Source organism: Plectropomus leopardus, chromosome 12, assembly GCF_026936395.1.
Source record: "Plectropomus leopardus strain MGB_pleo_1.0 chromosome 12, ASM2693639v1, whole genome shotgun sequence".
Classification (NCBI taxonomy): Eukaryota; Metazoa; Chordata; class Actinopteri; order Perciformes; family Serranidae; genus Plectropomus; species Plectropomus leopardus.
Window position 1 is genome coordinate 30,405,092 of NC_142187.1, and position 24,548 is coordinate 30,429,639.

Here is a 24,548-nt window from a genome sequence, read left to right on the forward strand (position 1 = left end):
AACAGAGGAAGAGAGCAGCATTCACTAAACACATCTCATGACCTTCTTTGATATTTCCAGTCCTATCTACAATATATGGACTTGCAAGCTGACCTCCCTTACATAAAACCTTCTTCACTTTAATTGGAAAGAAAAGCTATAAAAGCAAGCATTTACAGCAAAGCTGCCAAGGTCCCAGTGATGTGTGTTCTTATATACTGAAGTTTGTAATTTAAAAGCAAAGATGGAGACATCAAAGTAATGAACTTATGCTGAAACACACTCCTGTATCCACTCACACATACCTTTATATTAAATTCACTTTCCATGTACCGTAAGAAAGGACCAATCTCCCTCAGCGCAAGTCGAGAATAGTAACCCTGTAAAAGAAAATGTTTATTATAAACTGACATGATGGACTGTACACACTCTCGAAAAAAAGAGAAAAAAGTGAGTACCGCTGTTATGTTGAGCATTTGTCCAAGTTGATGGAAAACATTCTGGATGTCTTTAGGGTTGACGTCAAGGATGGGAAGCTGTCCTCCGACTGAGAGACCTCCATATCTGAGGACAGAGAATATTTACATTCAGTATCTCATGTCCGCCACACAAGACAGAGAACTAAAAACAAAAAAGCGCAAAATATTACCTTTGTTCATTCACCCAGTATTTGCTCTTCAAACTGTGGAATGAAATACAGAATTTAATTAAATAGTGAGATAAATTATGTGTTAAAAAATTGGTCATACCAAAAACTAAAAATATTGCCTCCCGGTTGTACGCCTCCGCAAACCAGTTAAGTTGCACTTACAGTTTACATCTATCACAGCAGCACAGGAGATCTATCGAGGCAGCACAGTTTCAAGGTAGACACCACCAAATTAAAAACCACTTCATTCTTGAGTCCAAGTGGACGTTTGTGCCAAATTCTAATAAATTCCTTCAAGGTGTTCATGAGATAACGCTTTCATGAGAATGGACAATAGAGGTCACAATGACCGTGACTTCTGACCTGTGACGTCTAAATCTAATCAGTTCATAGTTAAGACCAAGAGGATGTTTTTTTTTCTTTTTTAAAGATTATTTTTTTGGCTTTTGAGTTGAATCTGCAGCTGCCTTGCCAAGGACATAGCCTCTGTACATGCTGCGCCGGCTACCAGGTGAACTGTTGGGAACCACAGATCAAGAGGATGTTTGTGCCAAATTTGAACAAATTCCCTCAAGGCCTTCCTGAGATATCACATTCACATGAATGGGATGTGCAGATAGTCATGGCTATCGACGGTGCAGAGGCATAAAAAGTGAAATGACAGCTTGTTTATAGCAGTTGTATAATCTGTGTATTGTGTTTGCAGCTTCATCATCTGAGACATATTTATTCTGTCAGAGACGTGTTTTTAGAAGGTTTTAACACACTTGCATTTCTTATCTCATTCCTCCTGTTTGTATCATTTGAATGAAGAGGTAAACTACATTTTAACCTGCCTGGTTCTGATGAGACTGGGGTAGGTTTTCACCAGGTAGTCAGAGATGTTCCTGTCTGTTAGGTCCAACATCGTGTCTCCTGTAGCCTCGATTCGTTGGCGAGGGGGCAGGCCTCCCGCTCCGATGGGACAGATGGGCATCATGGTGAGCTTCTTACTGGTGCTGCACTGGCAGGAAGGAGATGGGTTTCTCTGGTTCCATTCTGGACTCTGTAGGATGTTGCTGACGATGGGAGAGACATCAGGATATTCCCACTCCGTTGTGCTGTTAGTGCAGGGCATTCTGTGCGGAGGTAAGTGGAGAAATGCAACAAGGTATGTCACCAGTCATGTGACGCCTAAATGATAATGTCAGCATATACTTAATGTTCAATGTTTAATGTCATTTTCTTGAGTTTAAAGGAATAATTCACTTCCAAAACGACTATTTGTTTATCAGGTACTCACTCCATGTCATGTTGAATTCAAAAAATCCAAAAACTAAGAAAGTTCTTGATGAACTGATGTTATAGGGAACCCTGTATAAACACTGCAGGTGTACCACTTATCTGTGACCAAGACTGTTATACTGAGGTGTTTTAACCCTTTGAAATGGTCCTCCAGTGCCTAAATTGGTATTTTTACTTATTATGATGTCACTTCTTGGGGTATCGTCAGTGCTTCATATCACTAACAAATCTATACAACCTAAAGTAAAATATAAGTCGAAACACAATAGCATTTGATAAAAGGAAGGAAATTCTGTCATTAAAAAAACAAATTAAAACCAGAAATGTAATGATCCAAAATATTCTGAAATGAAGAAACAAGGACTACTCTTTTTTTTCTTAACACTCACACACATAATTTAGATTTTGAGATATGCTCATTTTTATAAGCAAAGTACAATAGCATTGGGATAGACTAATCATTCATTTCTCTAGCGCCACTGCATTTTGCACACGTGACAAAATGACAACCTCATGCAGCCATTCACAGAGGGTCCACTTTTTGGAAGGTTAAATAAAAATTAAGGTTTTAGTGAAAATCAATGTGTTTGGAATGAACTGAGCAAACTAGTGGACAAATGAGGCTTGGATTATACTACACAAATTGTGTAAAACCTAATAAATTGATCTTTTTTTACTGTTGTTAAACATGGTCCCCCTTTGCTCCAATTTGTTGAGAATTTTTTCAATTTTTGGATTTTGCATTCAGCATGGAGACATATGAGAAAAATTAAGTTTTCTATCCTAATTCAACGCAGCATAGGGGTGAGTAACTGATTTACAAATGGTCATTTGGGGGTGAAGTTTTCCATTAATGTTGGCAAGTGTGGATTCTGTGTATTTACTATATATATTTATAGTTATTTTGTATTTTGTAAATAAGATGTTCTATGTAAGGGTTCTGTCTTGTCCGTTTGATAGTCATGATACTCACCCTAGTGGTTCTCCTTCCATGCAGCGTGTCCCCAGACCTGGTCTGTTCAGTAAGCGCTCTGTGAAGCGTTTCATGCTGGGATCATATGGTTGCTCATTACTAAAAAGAGAATAGAAAATGTAAATATGAAAATTAATTTGATAAAAACTGATAGTTCTTTCTAACGTTGGTGTTTTTTTGAAAAGCCTATACAGAGATAATCTTTAAAAAACAGATCTATTAGCAGGGCTTCTGGCAATCTGTCATTCCACAGTGTTTGTCATGAAGTCTGACCTGAAGAAAGTGAACTGTTGTCCGTACATCCAGGGGCTCAGAGTCAGACTTGGATACTCTCCGAAGGGCGGAACGATCACAGTGAAGATCAGAGCTATTAGGACAAAACTGGCAGGAAGGACGATCTGAAATCCCCAAAAATACAAGTGAGCAAGTTGCAACACTGATGCATGAGAGTCTTAAAACATTGCAAAAAATACACCGAAGTTTACTTACAAATTTGCCTATGCATTATGTTTATTACAATGCTTAATGATAAATTTCATATTAATGAAAGCATTTCCATTTTTTTCCGTTTTTGTTGTTTTTGTTGCAAAAGGTTTTCTTAATTGAATTTCCAGATTATGTCTTCTGACACTTAACTCTCTGAAAACTGGATAAACACCAGTTTTCTTGTGCTGTGTTCAGATGCACTTCACATGCTCCTTGACTCTTTGAAACTTGAGCAAATTGGTTTGATTTCTTTCAAACACCATGGGGAAAAAAGGCAAGGACCAACTTGGCAAGAAATGTCCCACAAATTGCAAGAAATTAGTAAAATATGACAAGAGAATTACCTAAAAAATGGGTTTGAATATGCTGAACCCTTTAGTTAAAATACACCACTCCCAGTCTGAAATCAGTCCAAACACCACATAATGCAACTGTCAACACTAAACCATAAATGTATCCATCGCTGTGTCCCTGTACCTGTGCCAGGAAGTCTTTCTGGCTTCTTATAGCGTGGTTGAACCTCTTCACTAGCAGTGCATGGAACTGCTTCAGAATCAGCGAGGTCCCTTTCACCTGCCTGGAGCCTCTTCCTGCACTGCTGTCTGATGCACCATGGGTAATGCCATTGGTCTGCATCACACCATTATGTTCTGTGATTGACAAGAAACATACAGTAAGTTTTATACGTTAAATATCCACATAGGACAAAGCATTTTCAAGCGAGGCAGAGGTAGACTCTACTGAGCAAGACCCGTAAACTCATCTAAGAATCTGATTTTTTTAAATGCAGCTGACTGTGATGAATGTGAGTAAATGTATGAATGTGAAATAGAAGCAGTGCTGTGCTAGAAAAGAGCGAGCAAGCAGGAAAACCTTTCTAAATAAGGACTAAGAATACCTACATAATCCTTGCTTTGTTTCTAACTGTACAAGCATCTGCTTTAGATTCTGGACCTGGATCCCTTAAACTGCTGGGAGAACCAGAGGAGTAACAATTTAATGGCATTAATTACGGTAGGCCTATACCATAATTAATGCCATTAAATTGGTCACGGAAAACTATACCTGTGTATACCTGGTTAACAGAGGAATCTAAATAACAATTAGTCTTGCAAAATCTGATTGACCAAAGTACAAACTAAATTCTGGAGTAGGTGTGATGCTGTGTAAAATGTAAATAAAACAGAATGCATGATTTTTTAAAAAAAATATACAAGAATTGTGAATGTGAAGACTGCACAAATATTTCAAAAACACTGAGATGGGGCAATAAAACACTGGGAAAATTGTGCAACGCTCAGAAAACACCTGCTTGGAACATCATACAAGTAAACAGGTGAGTTCATAGCAAATAGCAGCAACATTATTTGGTATAAAATTCTCAAAAGGCTCAGTTGTTCACAAGCAAGGAGAGAGCAAGGTGCACAGTCCAACAGTTTGAAAATAACATTTCTCAACGCACAGTTGCAAAGAATTTAGGGAGTTTCATCATCTACGATCCATAATAACGTCAAAAGATTCAGAGAATCCGGATAAATCTCTGCATACAAGCGGCAAGGCCAACAAAAACAATATTAAATTCTGTGACTTTAAAGCTGCACTGCATTAAAAAATCAACATGATTGCATAAAGTATATTACTATATGGGCTCAGGAACACTTTGGAAAACCAGCGTCAGTTAACACAGATCATCACTACATCTAGAAATTCAAGTTAACAATCTGCCATGCAAAGTGAAAGCATCATATTAACAACATCCAGAAACACAGCTGACTGAGCCCGAGCTCATCTGAGATGGACAGACACAAAGTGGAAGTGTACTGTGGTCTGATGAGTCCACAGTTCAAACTCTTGCTGGAAATCATGGATGTCATGTCCTCCAAGCTAAAGAGGAAAAGGACCATCCTAATTGTTACTAGTGCTAAGTGCAAAGCATCTGTGAAGGTATGGGGTGTGTTAGTTCCCATGGCATAATGGGTATCTTGCACATCTATGAAGACACCATTAATGTTGAAAGGCACACAGAGGTTTTGGAGCAACATATGCTGCCATTCAGATGATGTCTTTATCAGGGATTTCCCTGCAAGGCAATGCTAAGCCACATTCTGCATGTGTTACAACAAGGTGACTTTGTAGTAAATAGTGTGGGTACAAGACTGACCTGCCTGCAGTCCAGACATGTCTCCCATTGAAAATGTTTGGCGGATTGTGAAAAACAAAATACAACAATAGCGAGCATTGGAAAGAATTTCACTTTCCAAACTTCAACAGTTAGAATTGTCAGTTCTCAAATGCTTACTGAGTGTTGCTAAAAAAAAAAAAAGTGATGTAACACAGGGGTAAACATGCTCCTGTCGCAACTTTTTTGGAACATGTTGTAGACATCAAATTCAGACTGAGTGTATGTTTCTAAAAACAATACAGTTTATCACTGTGAACATCAATATTTTGTCTTTGTACTGCATGCAATTGAATAAAGATCAAAACGGTTTTGCAAATAACTGCGTTCTGTTTTTATTTACATTTTTACACAGCATCCCGAACTTTTGGAATTGGTGTTGGAGATTCGATAAAGTCTAAATTGGAAGAACTCTGTCGGCTCTCAAGTCTCTGACCTTCATCTCCCTCTACACCAACTCTGATGTCGTTTTTTCTGCGCTGTAACATCCACTGTTCTAGAGATGGGAGTGCACAGGTGAGACACAGAACACACAAACTAGAGGGTTAAAACTGACAAATGATGCACCACACCACATGTAAATACAACACAAACAGCTAATATTGAAGTTAGAGGGTTCACAAAAATAACAGCAGCAATAAAACAGGTGTGAGACAAAAGGATTAACAGCACGTTAGAGAGAAAGGGCAATGGGTCGGAGATTCAATTCCAGGAAAAGGCCATGTGGAATATGGTGGTGGTATTTACCAGGAGTGGTGGCATTATTCGCTGCTTCTCCGTCTGAAGTGACCTTTATGAAGATCTGGAAGGAAAAAAACTTGCATAAACTTTCAAAACTTTTCAAGCGTTAAATATGAGTTCCTTCCTTTAAGTTGTAAAGTAATATGATTTTTCATTTTCACTTTTATTAAACTTAAAGATTCTAATATTTACAGTAGTGGCATAAAAAGCAATTGCTTGTAAATCGATCCACCAACAGCAGATAACTGGCTTGAAATCATCAGATTCATGAAATGGAAGAACGGATTTTCCTTCTAAGATTGAGAAATGATTTATACATTGCATGATGGAAAAAATGAATAATATATTTGTTGGAATCAGGATGGCACTTAGTGGTTTGCCCTTCCTGTCCTCTACTTAAACTACCATTTACCTTCCTGTTACTGTCCACTGTAACAATCATGGAAAATGGACATGTAAATTTTGAAGTGCTATATATATCCTGACACGTATGGTGGTTGTGCTTGCAGATTTGCATATCATGAAAAAACTGGACTATAAACCTTAGCAGAGGTCTGCTCTCTTTGAGTGCCCTTCTAGTTTATGCCTTTTTTTTCTGCAGTATTAAAACATTACATAAGTTGTCAGAGATGTCAAGAGACAGGCGATGTCCCTACCTCCTCTAGTGACGTGTCAGAGATGCCAAAGCTGCTGAGGCCCATGTCACAAAGCGTCTCCTCCAGCTCCCTAAACAGGCTGGCGTACGCTCGATGTTTGAAGCCTTTATTGGGGAGCAGGTAGGTCAACTCCTGGCCTATCGTCTCGATCAGTTTGGCTTCAGGGACGTGATGGTGGATGAGGCTGGTGATGCTGTCTATATCCCCTGGAAAGAGGACATAAACTCATCATTTATGGAGCGGGTAGTTAAGAGTAAAGTGTTCCCGAAATAGCAGAAACCAAGACGAGGACAAAGGAAGGGAAACTGCTTATTAAGCCAAAAACAAAAAAAAATAAACACTATTATTCAAGCAGTAGAATGCATGAGTAAATTTGTGCTTGAATCATTATATCTGAAGTCCTCAGGCAGAGTTAGGAGGAAAAGGCACATGGGTCAATATCACCACTAAATTATAAATGTGAGAAAATTGTGTGTTCTGTTTCTGTATCTGTTTTACAACTTGGATAAGTGGGCCAACACACACTGACACTCACACACAGGTTTCCACTGCTATACTTGTGAGGACCTTCTCTGACTTAAAGGCCCTGAAAACCTAATTTCACAATACACATCACACTGAGTGATGGGGCTTTACATGAATATAGACATTTCTGCCAAAGTTCACACACTTTGGGTTATTTCACATTTCTATGTTTGTATTTACATCTGTGAACTTCTCACTAATTCTATGTGGACTTTAAAGTCTTTGTCTAAAAAAATCTGATGTCCTAATCTCACATACACAATCTTACAGCAGCTGTGATTGCATGTTTGCATTGGCAGCACTGTGAGGAAAGTTTGATAAAACCACACTCACAAAGTCTTAATAAAACAGATTAGCTTAGTTTTTGAGTCTTAACTCTTCATCAGTAATAACTAAAGATGTTTTTATCTGACATTCAAAGATCCCCTTCCTTCAAGAACACTTCAAAATGTGTTTGAGTATTTACTCTTAAATATATCTGCAGGGGAACTTTAATTTTGATTTTTGCTTATGTAATCATTAATCATATATAGAGAAATACTTAATATGTGAAACCAAGCCAAACCCTAATTCCCGGGTCTCTATCCATAATGCTGCGTTTACATGGAATCAGGGAAATGGTAGATGGCAAAGTGGATATCAATTTAGGGGATGAGAGCAGGACGATAAAATTAGGAGGGGCCAGTGAAAAATATCAGTAATGGTAACGGTGGACGGCATTGTTGTTCGGTATAAAATAGATTAGCTTTTTCTTAACCTTTTGCCGTGATGACTAAATATCACCTGTTGTGAGATGTCAGTAACCACCTTATAAAGCAACATTGTATATTTGGTAATATTTATACTGTTTATCGACTACACATGTCTTATTGTTCTTTATGTGTCTGTAAATGTGAATTCTGTGCTGTTTTTGCAATTTTCATATAATTTGTATACAGAATTCACTGGAAGTTAACTAAAAAAAACCATAAGCAGATGTTAATTTTTTAAAACTTTTTGCCTTAGCTCCTTTACACACGAAGAAAACACAGGTGATGGGCAATAACATAAGCTACATAATAAATAATAAACCCCAAATTACTTCATTTAATATATTTTATGCCCTTCTTTTAAAAAGACACAGCGTCACTATCGCAATATGTTGTTGTTCATGATACATTTTATAGTCCTACAATTCCATCAGACTAATCGTTTGTTCCTGTGCCGTCAAAAGGGTGTTGTCCATTTGTCTACTGTCCGCCTGATTCCATGTGAATGCAGCATAACTTCAGCCAACATAACTACAAATCTAACCCCAACCATTATCCTGATCTTAACCCAAACCTGAGTCCAACCACAACAAGAAAATGAAGTCTTAACTCCCTAAAAACAGCTCTTCAAAGAAGTTATGGCCTGCTCAAAATGTCCACACTTTCCTCACAGGCTCTAAATCTCTAAAGTTGTTCCTCGATAAGACAGTACACATTCAGAAAAACAGAGTATGCAGCTACAGTTTAAAAAATAAAAAAAATACCATCCAGAACTCTGTCAAGATGCTGAAACTGGTTGTGAGACTGATCTTTGTATCTGGTGCAGATGGAGCAGGAGCAGGAGCAGTCGGAGGCACAGTCACAATCATTCTGATAGAAAACAGCAAAGACAAGAACACCTTCAATAAATTCAAAAAACTTCCAGGAAACTGAAACTTTAGCAGAAGAAAAGCAGCAGGCGTTCTCCCTTGTGTGTCTGTGTTTGAAACCGATTACGGAGAATAAACAGACAGGGCAGAGTTAACGTACATAGCAGCTAGGTCTCTGGCTGATTTCCTGTAAAAGGTAAAGCTCACCTCCTTTTTCTTTAGATCCTTCATCCGGCGAACAAGCGTCAAATAGAAACCGACTCCAAAACAGTTTTTGAGGAAAAGGGGGGATCCGCAGCAGTGGAGTTGTCCTTTGGAGATGATGGCGATGCGATCACTCAGCAAGTCGGCCTCGTCCATGTGATGAGTGGACAGGATCACCGTCCGGCCTGCACAGAGGGTAAAACTTTTAATAAGCTACTTTTTATTAATATGACATCTGAATCAAGGGATTTCAGATTAGCAACAAAAAAAATGTAACCATAACTTTAAAGTGCCATCGCCAACAGATCATTGATTTAATGACTGCAATTTTGTGCTTTTGTTGTAGCGCTGTAGCTGAATTTTTCCGTTTGATCAGTTCACTACTTAATTCAAGTGCCTCGGGAGAGCTGTAGAGCTGCAAAGGATTTTGTTTTATTCTTTAGTGGCTTCAGTGTAGCAGCAAAAACTGGACTTCAGGGGTGAGACGTGTACTGATGGGTGTAAAAGTGGATCAAAGGAGTAAAATGTAACCTGGAGGGCTAAAATTTAGGCCTTAACCCTCTGAAACCTGTAAAGATATCTATTTTTTTGTGCTGTCATCAGAAACCGTTCACAAGTATTTAAACCTTTAAAATGTAAGTGAATTGCTTTGATTTCTTTCAAAAACATATGAAAAAAGGTCATTAGCAACTTTGCTTGAACTGTCCTGCAAACTGCAAGAAATTAGCAAAAGGCGACAAGAGAAATACCTGAAAATTTGCTAAAAGGAGGAGAAAGACTGGGAAAGAGAAAATAGTTTTAAACTCACAAATAACCAGGGAAAAAATAAAAAAAACTATACTAATAATAATTTATTATTATCATATAAATTAGGTTACAGAAATATATTTTTTATTTATATGTATTGTTTCTGTTTTATTTTATTTTCATATTTTTCCGGTAATTTCCTGGGTTTTTTTTTTGTTTGTTTGTTCTACTTTACTTTTCTTTCTGCCCTTTTAAGGTAATTTCATTGTAACTTTTTACTAATGTTTGGTTACTTTTTGGGTAGTTTGTTGTGAATTTGCTCATTGCCATCTTTCCATGTTTTTGAAAGAACATGAAAAAAGCCATCTGCAAGGGTCAATGGGTTAAATGAGACTTTTTTTTTACCAGCTCTGTATTTCAGTAGGAGGTCCCAAATGGATCTCCTGGAATAGGGGTCCACTCCTGAGGTGGGTTCGTCCAGGATTACGACCTTTGATCCGCCAACAAACGCCATGGCAACTGACAGTTTCCGCTGCATGCCGCCTGTAGAGTGCGTGAGAGCCAACGGTTCAGAGCAGAAACAATAACAAAGGAATAAATGAAAATTTTTTCTCTCGCTCTTTTACAAACACAGAGAAACGAGTTGTCCACCTGAGAGGTTCTGAGCCTCGTCGTCTCTCTTGTGAGGCAGCCCGAGGTCCAGCAGCATGTCCTCCACCTCCCTCTGCGCCTCCTCCTGAGTGCGACCCTTCAGCAGTGAGTAGAACAGGATGTGCTCTTCCACTGTGAGACTGGAGCAAAAAACAGGGCAATGGTAATATGAATTTTTACAGAGGAAGAGTGTAAAATTGTCGTTTTGACAGTTTTTTGACTGTATGGATGCTTTAAAGCTGGGAGAGTCTGGATGGGGAAGTGAATCAGTAACTCTGGCTTTCAGCAACTGCTGTCAAAGCCAGTGTCTGAAAAATGTGCATTAACTAAGTCTGTTACTTTATAACAACTGAAAGTATTCTAAATTTTAATGAGCAACTTTTAACAAAAAGCTAGAAGTAACCTTGTGGTTGTATGCTTCTGCAAACCAGTCACGTTGCAATTACAGTTTACATCCACGTCTGTAAAAATGTAGATCCTACACACACATCTTCCCCCCAGCAGCACAGAAGATCTATTCAGTGAGCACAGTTTTAAGGTGGGCACCCAAGATCAGCGTCACCAATGCAGTATCTGAACAGTTGTCTCCCTTTCTGTTCCTGAGTTGTGATGCTGAGTAATGGCTCGAAAAGTTTTTTTTGAAGAACATTTTATTGTCACAGTCGAGTTGACTTTTTGAATATAAAATGTCATCTGTTCACCATTTTATCCTATTTGACATTTGTGTAACATTTTTCATAATTCTCGTATGAATTTTGGAGCTGTGGGCAAAAAAACATGTTTTGTGGGGTAAAAGTGACATTTGCCTTTTGACTGTCTACCACCAAAATCTAATCAGTTCATCTTTGAGCCAAAGTGGACGTTTGTGCCAAATTTTAAGGAATTGCCTCAAGGTGTTCATCGAAAAATGTGTTCTCTCTCAAGAATGGCACCGACGAGGTTACAGTGACCTTGACTTTGAGATTTCAACACCAAAATGTAATCATTTCATTCTTAAGTCCAAAGTGATGTTTGTGCCAAATTTGAAGAAATTCCCTCAGGATGTTCTTGAGAAAACATGTTCGCAAGAATAGGACATACAAGGTTACAATGACTTTGCCCATTGACCTATGACCCCAACATCTAATCAGTTTATTTTTGAGTCCAAACAGATGTTTGTGCCAAATTTGACCAAAATCCCTTCAGGCATTCTTGAGATATTGCATTCACAAGAATTGGATGGATGAACAGACAGACAAAACATAACCCCTTCAGCAACAGCTAAAAAATGCAACTGATGAGTATTTTTAGTTTGTTCTTCAGCATGAATACTTCTCTTCACACTTTTTTTACAGTAAATCCTGGAAAAACTGTATGCATGTAATTGATTTTCATGTATTTTTTAAATGAAGTGAGTCCAGTCCTTTCAGCACTTATGTTATGTAACTCACTGTTGGTAGAGGATGTTGTACTGAGGGCACATCCCCAAGGACGAGCGGATGGTGTCCATGTCGGTCCTGATGTCGCACCCATTAATGTAGGCGGTGCCAGACGTAGGAGGGAACAGGCCAGTCAGGATGGACCTGGACGGAGCAGAAGCATATTCAGCACCAATACCATGACAGGAGAGTTGCCAACTTTGTGCGAGGGTCTTCAGGTCAACAGCTTGTAAGTATTAAAAATTGTTTAGTAGCAGGAACCAGCCAGCCTCTGAGCCTGCATGAAACTTCTTTTAAACTTGTTTAAGCTGCCTGTTGAATTAAGAGGACACACTAGAAGTAAAAACATTTTGGACTGTTTAACTTTTATAGCATGTCCTCTTTTAGACTAGTGGAAAGAAAATGTTCAAAATACACAATAGTATGAGTTTTTTTCGTTCAGATTTCTGTTAAGGAAATGTATGCATAAAGTGCATGATCAACTGGGGAAGTTTCATGGTGATATCTATCACTCACAATCTACCCACCTTATGTTTTATTTTAGGTCTAAAATTGTATGAAACTATACGACACTATTCTTTATTTTCTCAAAATTATTTTTTTCTCATACTGTGAGCCAAAAATCTCCACTTCAGTAGCACTTACATGAACCCAACATGCCAGTTTGACTCCTATCTATACTCAGACGCAGGTCCAGCATTCAAAGCTCAATTTAAATAATATTGTATCCCTATAAACACAGAGAAAATTGTTTTTTTTTTTTGGGGGGTTACCCTATTAACCTGCAGTGTCTCCCCTTAAATTCTTATCAGATTATCTGAGTTCACATCTATGTAAAAGTAAACGTTTGCTCCACAGTCATTAAAGACATTTGCAACTTGTTAAATCTGATTTCAGCTTACATGGTGGTGGTTTTTCCTGCCCCATTGTGCCCCAAGAAGGACGTGATCTGGCCCTCATAGAAATTGATGCTGAGACAGTTGACAGCTGGACGAGAACATCCGTCGAACACCTTCACCAGGTCCTGGATCTGCACCCCCATCACCAGGCCCACCGGGTCGGGCTCGAAGAACATCTGACCTGCATAGCAAAACAAAAAGACTGAGTTAACACTTAAGCAGAAAGAAATCTATGAATATAGTCCAGTGACTTAAAAACTCTTATTTTTACATGCATCATCAAATTAATAGTCTCTCTAACGGCAATAATTGTCAGTTACACATCTTAATTTTCTAATTTTTGTATCTGTGCTGTTCCCTTATTGTGTTGCAGATCCAGGTGTGGTGTGCTCCCCTGCCTGTCCACCAGATGTCCTCATTGTTGTCCCCACATACAGTTTGGTGTCACTTTCCAAGTCCAGTCAGTCCTTCTCTCAGTCACATCTTGTTTTCAGGCTTCAGCTCTGCATTTGTGTCCTCACCTTCTGAGCCCTGACACTCCTCCTCCTGGTTCGGGGTTTCCTCTAGTCGTCTCAGCAGCTCCCTCTCTCTCTCCAGTTGATCTCTCTTACTTTGGTGCTTACAGGTTTTCCTGCTGGCTGAACCATTACATATGTATGTCTCCGGTGTTCCCCTGCTCTCGATGTCCTTCTCCATGTTGTCTGCTTCGGGTGTCTCAAGAACTTCAGGGGCTGAAGAAGACAGATTGCAATGGGGGGGGTTTCTTTTTTACATTTTTTTCTCACATATGTATGTGAAAAGTTCCTCTCATACAAACAACTACAATATGGCTTGAACATGTGTGTTGATAGTGACCGGAACAGTGTTTTTGTGTCTAGGTGACTTCTGGGAAAAAACATTTAATGCAGTTGGTCCATAGGCGAGTGAGACTGTTACAGTCGGCAGTCACGAAACAGGCTACAATGTAACGACTCAGGGCAGTTATGCACAGTCCAGCATCCACTAAAATGGCTTGTTTTGACACTGACAGGCTCAGATTATTAAAAGAGGTGAACACTGAACAATGAAAGGGATTCTAACAGGGATAGACCTTTGAGTTGAAGAGTAAGATCCTTTGTTTCACCAGTAAAAGCTCCAAAGTCAGCATCTCCAAATCCACCAAACTCCATATAAATACACAGTAATTTTAGCATGTATGGAGCCATCTTATTTTCACATCTAGCTGGGCGAATTAAGGGTTTATTTCAACCAAACTAGACAGGGTAATTCTTGGAACAGTAAAAAGGTATACCACAGCAGTTTCTGTGAGTCTTATGTTGAGTCCCTCAAATTTAAATGATGTGTGTTTTACGATGATAAAATTGATGTTTTTTTTAAATGTAGTCTGGTGGCTTTGGCAACAGTAATTTGGGTGCTGTTTGCAGTTAAACAAAGAGGAGTTTACTCTTCGACAAAAACGTCTGTCTTTGCTGGGTTCATTTCATAACGTTGTCAAACACTTAAGATAATTTGAGCTTTTCAGTGACAAAAACAAGCACTTTCAGTGGACATAACTTTATGGTGCAAATTGGACAGTGGTTACGTATATTGCAGCCTGTTTTGCGACCGCTGACTCCTGTCAGCTCATTCAATACTGGACTAATTGGCACAAAAATGTGGAAAAATTGGGACCAGGTTGAAAAATACCAAAGTCACTAACATGGTTGTCGAAACATGCATCCTGGTAAGATGTTTTTATTTATGTATTGCTTTGCTGCTTGCTATATTTATCAAATATGATAAAACACTAAGTTGGATATAGAGCAGCATTCATACAGGTTGATTTTGCTCTTCTTTATAATAGAGAGGTCGTAAGAGAACTTCAAACATTATGTTGGCTTGGATGACTTATTGTCTGTGCTGGCAGGAGTGCGCTCTACTAAACTGTCTCCTACCAACATGATGGCTCATTTCCAGCTGCAGAAGCTCTAGAGGGGGCAAGGGAGAAAATCTTCCTTGTGGGCGTCTCAACTCATTATATACCTTATATTGTCCTTTCCAATACAATCGCAATCTTCCAGTGGCATTGTAAGCTTTTCCACAGTGCTGTTATATTTTAGCTAAACATAAGGGAATTCTCTTCTCCCACTCAGGTTCTACTTGCAAAGCTCATTAAAATGATGAACCTTAACTCACAGGGCTGCTCCTCAGTCGTGAGACATGTCACACATTTAAGAGTCAGAGACACTTACCTTGATCAGGCATCTCTGAGTGTGAGCCTGCAGGTGTTTGCCAGTATGACTGCTGGAAGGGGAAGTAGAACGGTCGACCAATGCCATACTGTCCTGTGGAGGAAAAAAGGAGAAATTTGATATAATCCTTAGTGTAATCAAGTTGTAGTACCTCTGAAGTGCTAAAATACTGTGTAAAGTAAATGAGTGTATAAGTAGCCCAACCTGGAAAGACATTATCCAGATACCAGGCCAGAACAGCGTAGAGGACAGCATCAAACACCATCATGAGGATGGAGAGGAGGAAGGAGTAGCTGTCTTTCTCTAACGGGCTGGTCATGATGTTGTCCCACTGCAGACCCAGGCCCTGCTCCTCGTACCGCGACAGATACTCTGTCCCGAAGCCGAAGGCCACCGGAGACAACAAGCTCTACAGAAGCAGAGGGACACATTTATTGAATAAAAATTTAAACATGCCACTTTTGTTTTTGCTCCCATTTTTCACAGGTTTAAGTGAAAGATCTGAGACTTTTTTTCCAAGCACTCAAAAGTTATATTTTTCTTAAATTTTGGTCACAAATTTGTTAAAATCTGTGTTAGTGAGCACTTCTTATTTTTCAAAATAATACACCTTCTGACAGGTGTGGCATGTCAATATGCTGATTAAACAGCATCACTTCTACATCTTAAAACACACCTGTGTAGTAATGAAGCTGCTTATTCAGCATCTCGATGTGCCACACCTGTGGATGGACTATCTTGGAAAAGTATTAATGCTCACTAACACAGATTTAAATGTGTCACCAAAAGTTGAGAGAAACATATCAACTGAGGGCATGAGAAAGTCTTAGAACACAGCACGGTCTTAAAACAGAAGCAAAAACAAAAGTGTTGGGTTTAATGGCTTGTTCAGTGTACATTACACACACTTGAATGATAGAATATCTTCATAAACAAATGTAACTGCAAAATTTAACATCTCAAATGTATCACTGTCTGTGACATCCTTGCTGCCTGTATTGTTGTACTGGTAAGAGAAGAGACTTTGGATGAAAGTTCAGTCCATGATGATGTGTGATCTCCCTTAAAACCATAAATTTGGGTTTATTATTCCTTTCAATTGCAAATGTTTGTGCTTAAACAGTATCTGTGAGTTTTTCTGTATTTGTAAAATAAAAAAGTAGACATACAGCAGCCAACTTCATGCTCTTGGTGATGCGGTCCTGCCAGGCAAAGCAGAGGATGTGTGGCAGATAGAGGGTGAAGTAGATGATGCCGCTGCAGGCGGCTGCCAGGTTTGCCTTGTTGAAGAACACACTCATCAGGAAACACTGCATGATGGTGGCGACGGTGAAAGTCAGCAGGAAAAAGAAGACGAGGATGGGGTCGCTGTAATTCAGCACCTTTCCACCCTGAGAGGAAGGACAGACATAGTGTGTGATTATATTGAGAAGATTTTAAACATCAAAACACTGCTGTAACAACGTAGTACAACCACTAATGAATGAGTAAAACAATTCTCCCCATAAATAGAGCTTTTTAAATCCTTCACAAGAGGGCACCATTGCACCCTACAAAACATTCACCCTCCAAACCAGCAAACAAAACTTGACCCTAGTTTCTCAATCAACATGGCCTCCTTCTTTCACCTTGTCTGTCCTCTTCTCTTACCATGATGATGGTGGTGAGCAGTGCCGTGCTTGTGGTCATCATGATGAAGCTGTCGATGAAACACGTGTACCAGATGACTCCGTTGTCGACCCCCATGGCTTTGAGAGTCTCCTTGAGGCGCAGCTCCTTCTCCAGCACGATGCTCTTCACAGTCATGGACACAGAGTAGATCCAGGCCAGCACCATGAACATGGGGAAGCAGCGGTTCAGCGTGATCATGAAGCTGCAGGAGAACAGAAAAGCAAAGAGGGAGAGGAAGTAAAACACTAAATCTGGACTGAGAAAACCTCATTAAACGCATGAGAAAAATGTCTCTGATGACCTGCTGTAGCTCTAAATACAACAATATTAATTTCTAAATTATTTCAATAAATGCTGGTCTCTTTTAATAAGAAGACTGTGAGAAAGTCATATCAGAAAATGAGTGTTTCAGGGAGCAAAATTAAAGCCACTATGTGTGAGATTTGACAATTTTAGACTGTGGTGCCGCCCAGTGGTGATATCACAAATAACACTTTGACAGACAATATATGCTGCTCCCCACCTCCCCAACAAACCTGACAAGTAGCCACTGAGATTAAAAGGCTGAAAACAATACACACAGGGGCTCCAACATGTCACTTTGTGCAAAACAGAAACATATGCCTAGTAAATTAACCCTTGGATTAACCCCTATTGCACATACTAAAATGGACTTTTCAAAATTAAACTTAAAAAAAAATTCACTCATATTATTTTCTACTTTCATTGACTGAATTTTTAACCAATATCAGTCCTAATCATACATTTCAAATAATCATTAATTTTTAGAATTGCCAGGTTTTTGGCATGATTCCACTATGTTTTTAGATGAAAAAAAAACAACAACAAACCCACAAACAATAAATTAATTTCAATATACTACATGCAAAGCAGATTCTTTTTTTAGCATATACTGGGATAATGCATGTTTTTATGCTTTGATACCTTTGGGATCAAAAATTGCATTTTGAATTGGTTTCAATGGTGCATTTTTTGCACTTAACAGTATGAATAGAGCAATTTCTGTTTGCACAGTGTATTTAAGACTTATTGTAGGAGCCGAACTGGATTAAACAAAAAAACACAATCCTGCCAAAATGTATATCATATGCATGGACAGAGACAACATGATCAAAAAATAAACAATGAAATGCTCGTGAAATGCACCAAACAGTCCCTAAGGGTTAAGTTCTGTGAGGATGCACTCATTTGTCTTGATAAGGCTGCATTTTCAGGGGTTGACAGTGAAATGACATTACCTGCACAATCAATCAACCAACAAATCAGTCGATCAGTGAGTTAGAGAGTCAATCAAAAACTGGTATTAAATTACAGCCGGACATACACAGACACTTTCAAAGAGAAGTACACAAATATGCCCTAAATGTTGTCATTTATGTCACAAGTCTTACTATATTCAAACAAAAAAGAGTACATCCACCATTGGAAAAATCTCCTGTTACGTGAAGTCACTGATTCACTCACAGGTCATCTACGTAGCACGGATACGGCATCTGCTGCACGTAGACACCCAGAGGCCAGTCTTTGCCTGTGTGAAGCTTGATGATGCCGTGTTCAATCATGTCCTGCAGGTAGGCAAAGCCACCCCAGATGTACCTCTGGTCCTCCATGGGGTCTGCCCTGGGGCCAGGGTCCCAGTACCTGAGAGGAAGGTACAGAAAGTGGTGTAAGGATCTTCTGGATAAGACTGTAGCCTAGAGATCACCTATGAGACACATTTTTAAGCCTTTTTTCTTGTTGAATAAAATAATCCTAATCACAGCTTCCACTCAAAACATTGTCATACTAAAACATCCCACAGCCAAATTCTCTGAACCAACATACACACCACATATACACTACTTTTACTTAAGCGGATAAGTCCGGGGCAAAGCCCTCTTACAATCTGATTATTCAATTGTATAGAGGCAGGACTCCCACTGGGTCCATTACAGCCTGCTGGTGCGCTGTAAACAGCTACAACATTTCTTTCACCCCAGGGGCTATTGACATACAGCCTGTTTATGAATGGGAGATCAAAGGGAGAGGAAAATGTGTGTGAGAGCCTCTCATGGGAGGATAAAAGGGCAGGTATTGAGTTAATATGGAACCACCGAGAGACTTTGGAAAACACATTGAGACCAGCTGGAGAGGTTTCTCTTTTCCTCCTTTGAGGAATGTGACAAATCCATATAAATTGCCTCATTAATACGGCAGCAACCACATGAAAAAATGAAGGAAAGGCAGGTTGTTGGGGTGATTTGGTAGTCTTAACGTTACTGGTTGGATTCTGCTACACCCCTGTGTGTATGCATACCAGCCGGCTGCAATGAAATGGATTGGAATTGGATTTTTTTCTTTGCTAATAAAATGTTAGTAACCTATGTTTTTGTGTGATAAATTTGCTTCTACCGAGTTTTTGGGAAACTGCAGCCCTTATAGGATTGGCAAGCTGTATCTACACAATAAATGGATAGAAAAAAAAAACATGTTTTGCTACACAAATACATTCATCTTCCTGACATCTCAGTATTTTTCCTTGTGGAATACATGACTGTTTGACTGTTGCTCAAATAAAGCAATCTGAAGTTAGAAAGAAAAATCCCTCAATGCTCAGCTTGATTATTGCCTCATGGTTGTATGTCGCTGCAAATCTGTTGAGTGCAGATGTAGTTTACATCTATTTCTCTGAAGACATGAATGCTTAACACATATCTTCCCCCCTTGACGGCACACAGGATCTATCAGAGTAATACAACTATGATGTCACAGTGAAGCTGACCTTAGAGCTTTGGATATAAAATGTCACAACTTTATAATTTTATTCTATTTGATATTTGTGTGAAATGTTTTAATTATCTGTGTATTGATTTTGGTTAAAAAAAAAACAAAAAAAAAAACATGTTTTGTGAGTTCACAGTGACCTTCTACCACCAAATTCTAATCAGCTCATTGCTGAGTCCAAGTGGACGTTGGTGCCAAATTTTAAAAAAATCCTTCAACATGTTCTTGTATATTGTTTTGATGAGAATGAGATGGATGCAAAGTCATGTTAACTTGACCTTTGACCACCAAACTCCAATCACTTCACCACTGAGTCTAAGTGGATGTTTAAATTTGAAGAAATTCCCTCGAGAAGATCTAGAGAAATCAAGTTTACAAGAATGAGTCAGGTGAGGTCACAATCAACTCAACCTTTGACCACTTCTGATCACTTCAGCTTTAAGTTGAAGTGGACATTTGTGACAAATTTGAAGAAATTCTGTCAAGGTGTTCTTAAGATATTGCGTTCACAAGAATGGAACAGACAACCCGAAAACATAGACATATACAACTTGTGATAAGGAGTCAAAGCAGACACTTAACTTTATCTTTGGGGGTCACAAGCACAAAATGTCTGGCAGTCCTTGTACCAAAACATCACTCCACACAGCTTTTACTGACCTGTCTTTGATCTTGTTGGTGCGCTCCACTGCATCAATGTCCATACGGATCTTGTACTTGACGTGCGGGGGTACACTTGTGGTCCAGGGATACATGTCCATGAAGACGACACCAGCCCAAAACTTGTTCTCCTCCAGCAGGTACAAGGACTGATGGTTCATCTGAGACTCATCCGTGTAAGCCACAAATTTATCCAGATTGATGCACTGTAATTAGAGGAGAAAAGAGTGTTGTGAAGATGCTACAAGTGCTAAGGCAATTTACTTGCATGTATACATATGTAGGTCCTGCCCAAAATATGTCCCCATTGTCGAACAGAAACGTAAAGTGGCAAAAACAATGGGATTAAATGGTCATATTATTAGTCTATAGATGTTTCCTTTACGAAATCATGTCAGTCAGTCAGTCATTTACTGTAACCGCTTGTCCTCGTAAGGGTCGCAGGGGGGGCTGGAGCCAATCCCAGCTGTCATTGGGCGGAAGGCGGGGTACACCCTGGACAGTTCGCCAGACCATCGCAGGGCCGACACATATAGACAAACAACCACACACACTCACAGTCACACCTAAGGGCAATTTAGAGTCACCGATTAACCTGAGCTGCATGTCTTTGGACTGTGGGAGGAAGCCGGAGACACGAAATCATGTATTTTACATAAATTTATGCTGTTTTATTAAGTCAAAGTTTTGTACATTTTGTACAGTTTGTACATTAATCTATTAAGCATTGGCAAAAATTAGAAAGCGTAATACATTCACTCAGGGCCGGCTCTACCCAATTTGGTGCCCTAGGCGCCCTAACCCTAACCCGCACCTCCGCACCCAATAACGACACATCATGTGCTCACACATAATTTAGGAACATGTCACTGTTTATTTATTTGTAATGTTAATATATTTTTTTTTTCTAGACAGAAAACACTAAGTGAGGGTGCCAGTGGGCATAGAAAATTATTATTTTATTATTATTTTCCCTCGAGACCAAGGGGGACTGGCGGCGTGGCGGCGCCCCTCCAGCAGATGGCACCCTAGGCGACCGCCTATATCGCCTATGCCAAGAGCCGGCCCTGCATTCACTTGAGAATTAAAAATGATTGCCCTGTTTTTCCTGAATTAACAAGATATTAAACCCAGAATCCTGAAAAATGTTTTAATTAAAAAATTCTGCTGTTATCTTGTTAATTCAGAAAAACCACTGCGATGCCTTGTGCTGCACCAAACCAATAAACACTCTTGCTGGTGGGTGACATACGCTTGTCCATTTTTACAACATAAACAACATAGCAGCCATTTTTTATTATACAGGAAACAGTATGGGTGCCAACTTCAATACAAATAAGTACAATATATAGTTGGACAAACAGCAGTAGAGCCAACATAAAAATGTGAGCTGAGCGATGAGCAGGGAGATCTGGGTGCTGGATAGATTAAAGGAAGTTTACTGCAGTTCACTGGCACATACTACTCACATTGTTGTGACACAAAGCTGGTTGAAAATCAGCAAAGTATCCTTTTAACATAACCATCTTTCACTGATACGATTTGGTTACATGGGAAAATCTGAGCTACTACATTCATTCTGCAGCAACACACACAAACACTTATCCATGCAGCTAAGCAAATGCATGCACTCTTGTGTCTCAGCACACATGTGCACAAATCCACGCTACAAACACACACACACACACAGTTGGGCCCACTTTCTCACATGCACACACACGCTCTCTCTCTCTATGAAACACGCGTAATTGCCATGTGAAACTCCCACCCTACACTCAAACGCTGCTCTCTAACCCCCACATCCCTGTGTACACCGTGTCTAATGTTTCCATTCACATTACTGTACAATACCCTGAGAGAGCGCAAAGAAAGAGGAGAGACCACTTCCCATTCATCTTTACGGGGACCATACATCCACAGCACAATCATGTTCACTCAGAGATGGGCAGAGAAGAAAGACCCTCACTGATACACATGTTCCAGCGGGATTTCAGTGTGAGAAACATACCCCTGACAGAGTGAGAGGGCCTAATGCTAACTGCAGCAGTGATCCTATGGCCCAATGCTAGCTGACAGCTATATCTAATTGGCTAAACCTCCTGGGTTTGTTTGTGAGGCTCTGAAGGGTCTCGATGCTGAACTTGGAGACAAAGGACAGATTGAGATGCCTGTACTGATAGGGCTCTCTCCAAAACCCGCAACCCCTGCCCCCTTTAAATCAGCCCAGAGAGGAGAGAGGGAAGGCGTGAAGGATGGATAGAGTGATTTGCCCTCTTTTATTTTGCAGGCGCAGGGGTCTGTTTCAATGCGGGGCCATACACTAAAACAGCATTGAGCTCATGGAGGGGGGTGACTCACTCCCACCTACTCTCCGCTTTATCACTGGCTCCACAATGAGAGCGAAGCGGGGGGGTGACAGCGGGCTTGTTCTCCCCACCTTTCAGCCTACAAGACGGGAGAGCGGCTCAATGGCCGTGCTAAGTGGCCTGCTCTGTTTCAAAGAGGCCTGGCTGCAATCTCCTGGGAGCAGACCTGGAAGACTGATGCACCTGTCTGGAGTGCTGAGAGTTGGTCTGACAAAAAGGCTGAACATTTCGTCCTAAGGAATGTGCAACTTTTGTCAAATAGTAAACGGGGCGAAGAAGAAAACTAAAACTTGACCTCCGCTCACCAAAGTCTAATCAGTTAATTCTTGAGTTCAAGTTTGTGCCACATTTTGGGAAACTTCCTTACGGCCCTCTTGAGACGGATGCAAGGTCACTGTGACCTTGACCTTTGACCACCAAAATCTAATCAGGTCATTGTTGAGTGGAACTGGATGTTTGTGCCAAATTCGAAAGAATTCCATCATGGTGTTCTTGAGATATCACGTTCACAAGAATGAGACAGATGCAAGGTCACAGTGACCTGACCTTGACCTTTGACCACCAAATTTTAATCAGTTTATCACTGTGTGCAAGTGGAAGTTTATGCCAAATTTGAAAAAAAAATCCCTGAAGATGTTCTTGACATATCAAGTTCACGAGAATAAGATGGATGCAAGGTCACTGTGACCTTGACCTTTGACCACCAAAATCTAATGAGTTCATTGTTGAGTGCACCTAGACGTTTGTGCCAAATTCAAAGGAATTCCTTCACGGTGTTCCTGAGGTATCACGTTCACATGAATGAGACAGATGCAAGGTCACAGTGACCATGACCATTGACCTCTAAATATTAATCAGTTTATCATTGTGTGCAAGTGGAAGTTTATGCCAAATTTGAAAAAAAAAAATCCCTCAAGGTGTTCTTGACATATCAAGTTCATGAGAATGAGAGACAGTGAGGTCACAGTGACCTTGACCTTTGAGCATTGAAATCTAATCAGTCGACCGTTTTGTCTGAGTTAATGTTTGTGACTAATCTGAGAAAATTCCCTCATGGTGTTTTTGAGATATCACATTCACGAAAATGACACAGAAGCGTGGTCAAAGGGACCTCGACTTTTGACCACAAAATTCTAATCAGTTCATTGTTGAGTCCAAGTGAATGTTTGTGTCAAATATAAAGAAATTCCCTCAAGGCGTCCTTTAGATATTGCAGTCATGGATGAATGCGACCGACGAATGGACAACCATAAAACATCATGCTTCTGGCCATGGCTATTACCAGCACAGAGGCATAAAAACAAACAGTGACAAGACAGACACAAAGATCAGATAAAGTATTGTGTTTCTTACCTCTCCATACTTGTTGAACGTGCGTACTATCTGGTCAACGATATTAAAAATGTTCCTCCAGTCAAAGTTGGGCATGCCCGCCTCCCTCTGGTCCTCTGGACCGCTGTGCAGGAAGTTAAGAATGTGTCTGGTGGAAAAGTCAGTGTCCTGCAGACTGTTGTCCATGAAATGCATCACTGTCGGGTTTCTCAGCGTGTCCTGCAGTGATTGAGGCAGAAGTGTAGTTAGTTTATTCGTGCAATATATACATATTACATATGGAAGAGTTAACCCTTTGAGACCTGAGCAAATTGGCTTGATGTCTTTCAAAAACTTAGTTTGAGGTCATTGAGCAACTTCAGAAAAAATCACCCAAAAATTAGCAAAAAGTACAAGGAAATAACCTGAAAATGTGTTAAAAACTTGGACAAACAGCAGTAGAGCCAACATAAAAATGTAAGCTTTTTTTTTTCCAAATTTACTAATTTCTTGCAA

General features: G+C 39.7%; 1 protein-coding gene across 2 annotated transcripts in view; it reads right to left on the reverse strand.

Moving 5' to 3' along the window:
• The window catches only part of LOC121951197 (retinal-specific phospholipid-transporting ATPase ABCA4-like), a 58,076-nt gene that overhangs the window by 16,635 nt on the left and 16,893 nt on the right, over positions 1-24,548 (reverse strand). Inside the window, exons 12-35 of one of the 2 annotated variants that reach the window (XM_088085790.1) lie at positions 24,075-24,272; positions 20,356-20,561; positions 18,397-18,573; positions 16,891-17,113; positions 16,410-16,631; positions 15,445-15,649; positions 15,241-15,333; positions 13,531-13,740; positions 13,013-13,190; positions 12,123-12,254; positions 10,693-10,832; positions 10,447-10,584; positions 9,298-9,479; positions 8,986-9,091; positions 6,948-7,153; positions 6,298-6,352; positions 5,987-6,046; positions 3,849-4,021; positions 3,159-3,283; positions 2,886-2,984; positions 1,465-1,746; positions 629-661; positions 438-543; positions 285-359 (exon numbers count right to left, since the gene is read on the reverse strand). In XM_088085790.1, the coding sequence (XP_087941916.1) occupies positions 285-359; positions 438-543; positions 629-661; positions 1,465-1,746; positions 2,886-2,984; positions 3,159-3,283; positions 3,849-4,021; positions 5,987-6,046; positions 6,298-6,352; positions 6,948-7,153; positions 8,986-9,091; positions 9,298-9,479; positions 10,447-10,584; positions 10,693-10,832; positions 12,123-12,254; positions 13,013-13,190; positions 13,531-13,740; positions 15,241-15,333; positions 15,445-15,649; positions 16,410-16,631; positions 16,891-17,113; positions 18,397-18,573; positions 20,356-20,561; positions 24,075-24,272 (3,624 nt within the window). The remainder of the gene's footprint in view (positions 1-284; positions 360-437; positions 544-628; positions 662-1,464; positions 1,747-2,885; positions 2,985-3,158; positions 3,284-3,848; positions 4,022-5,986; positions 6,047-6,297; positions 6,353-6,947; positions 7,154-8,985; positions 9,092-9,297; positions 9,480-10,446; positions 10,585-10,692; positions 10,833-12,122; positions 12,255-13,012; positions 13,191-13,530; positions 13,741-15,240; positions 15,334-15,444; positions 15,650-16,409; positions 16,632-16,890; positions 17,114-18,396; positions 18,574-20,355; positions 20,562-24,074; positions 24,273-24,548) is intronic. The other variant, XM_088085791.1, reaches the window with a different exon arrangement.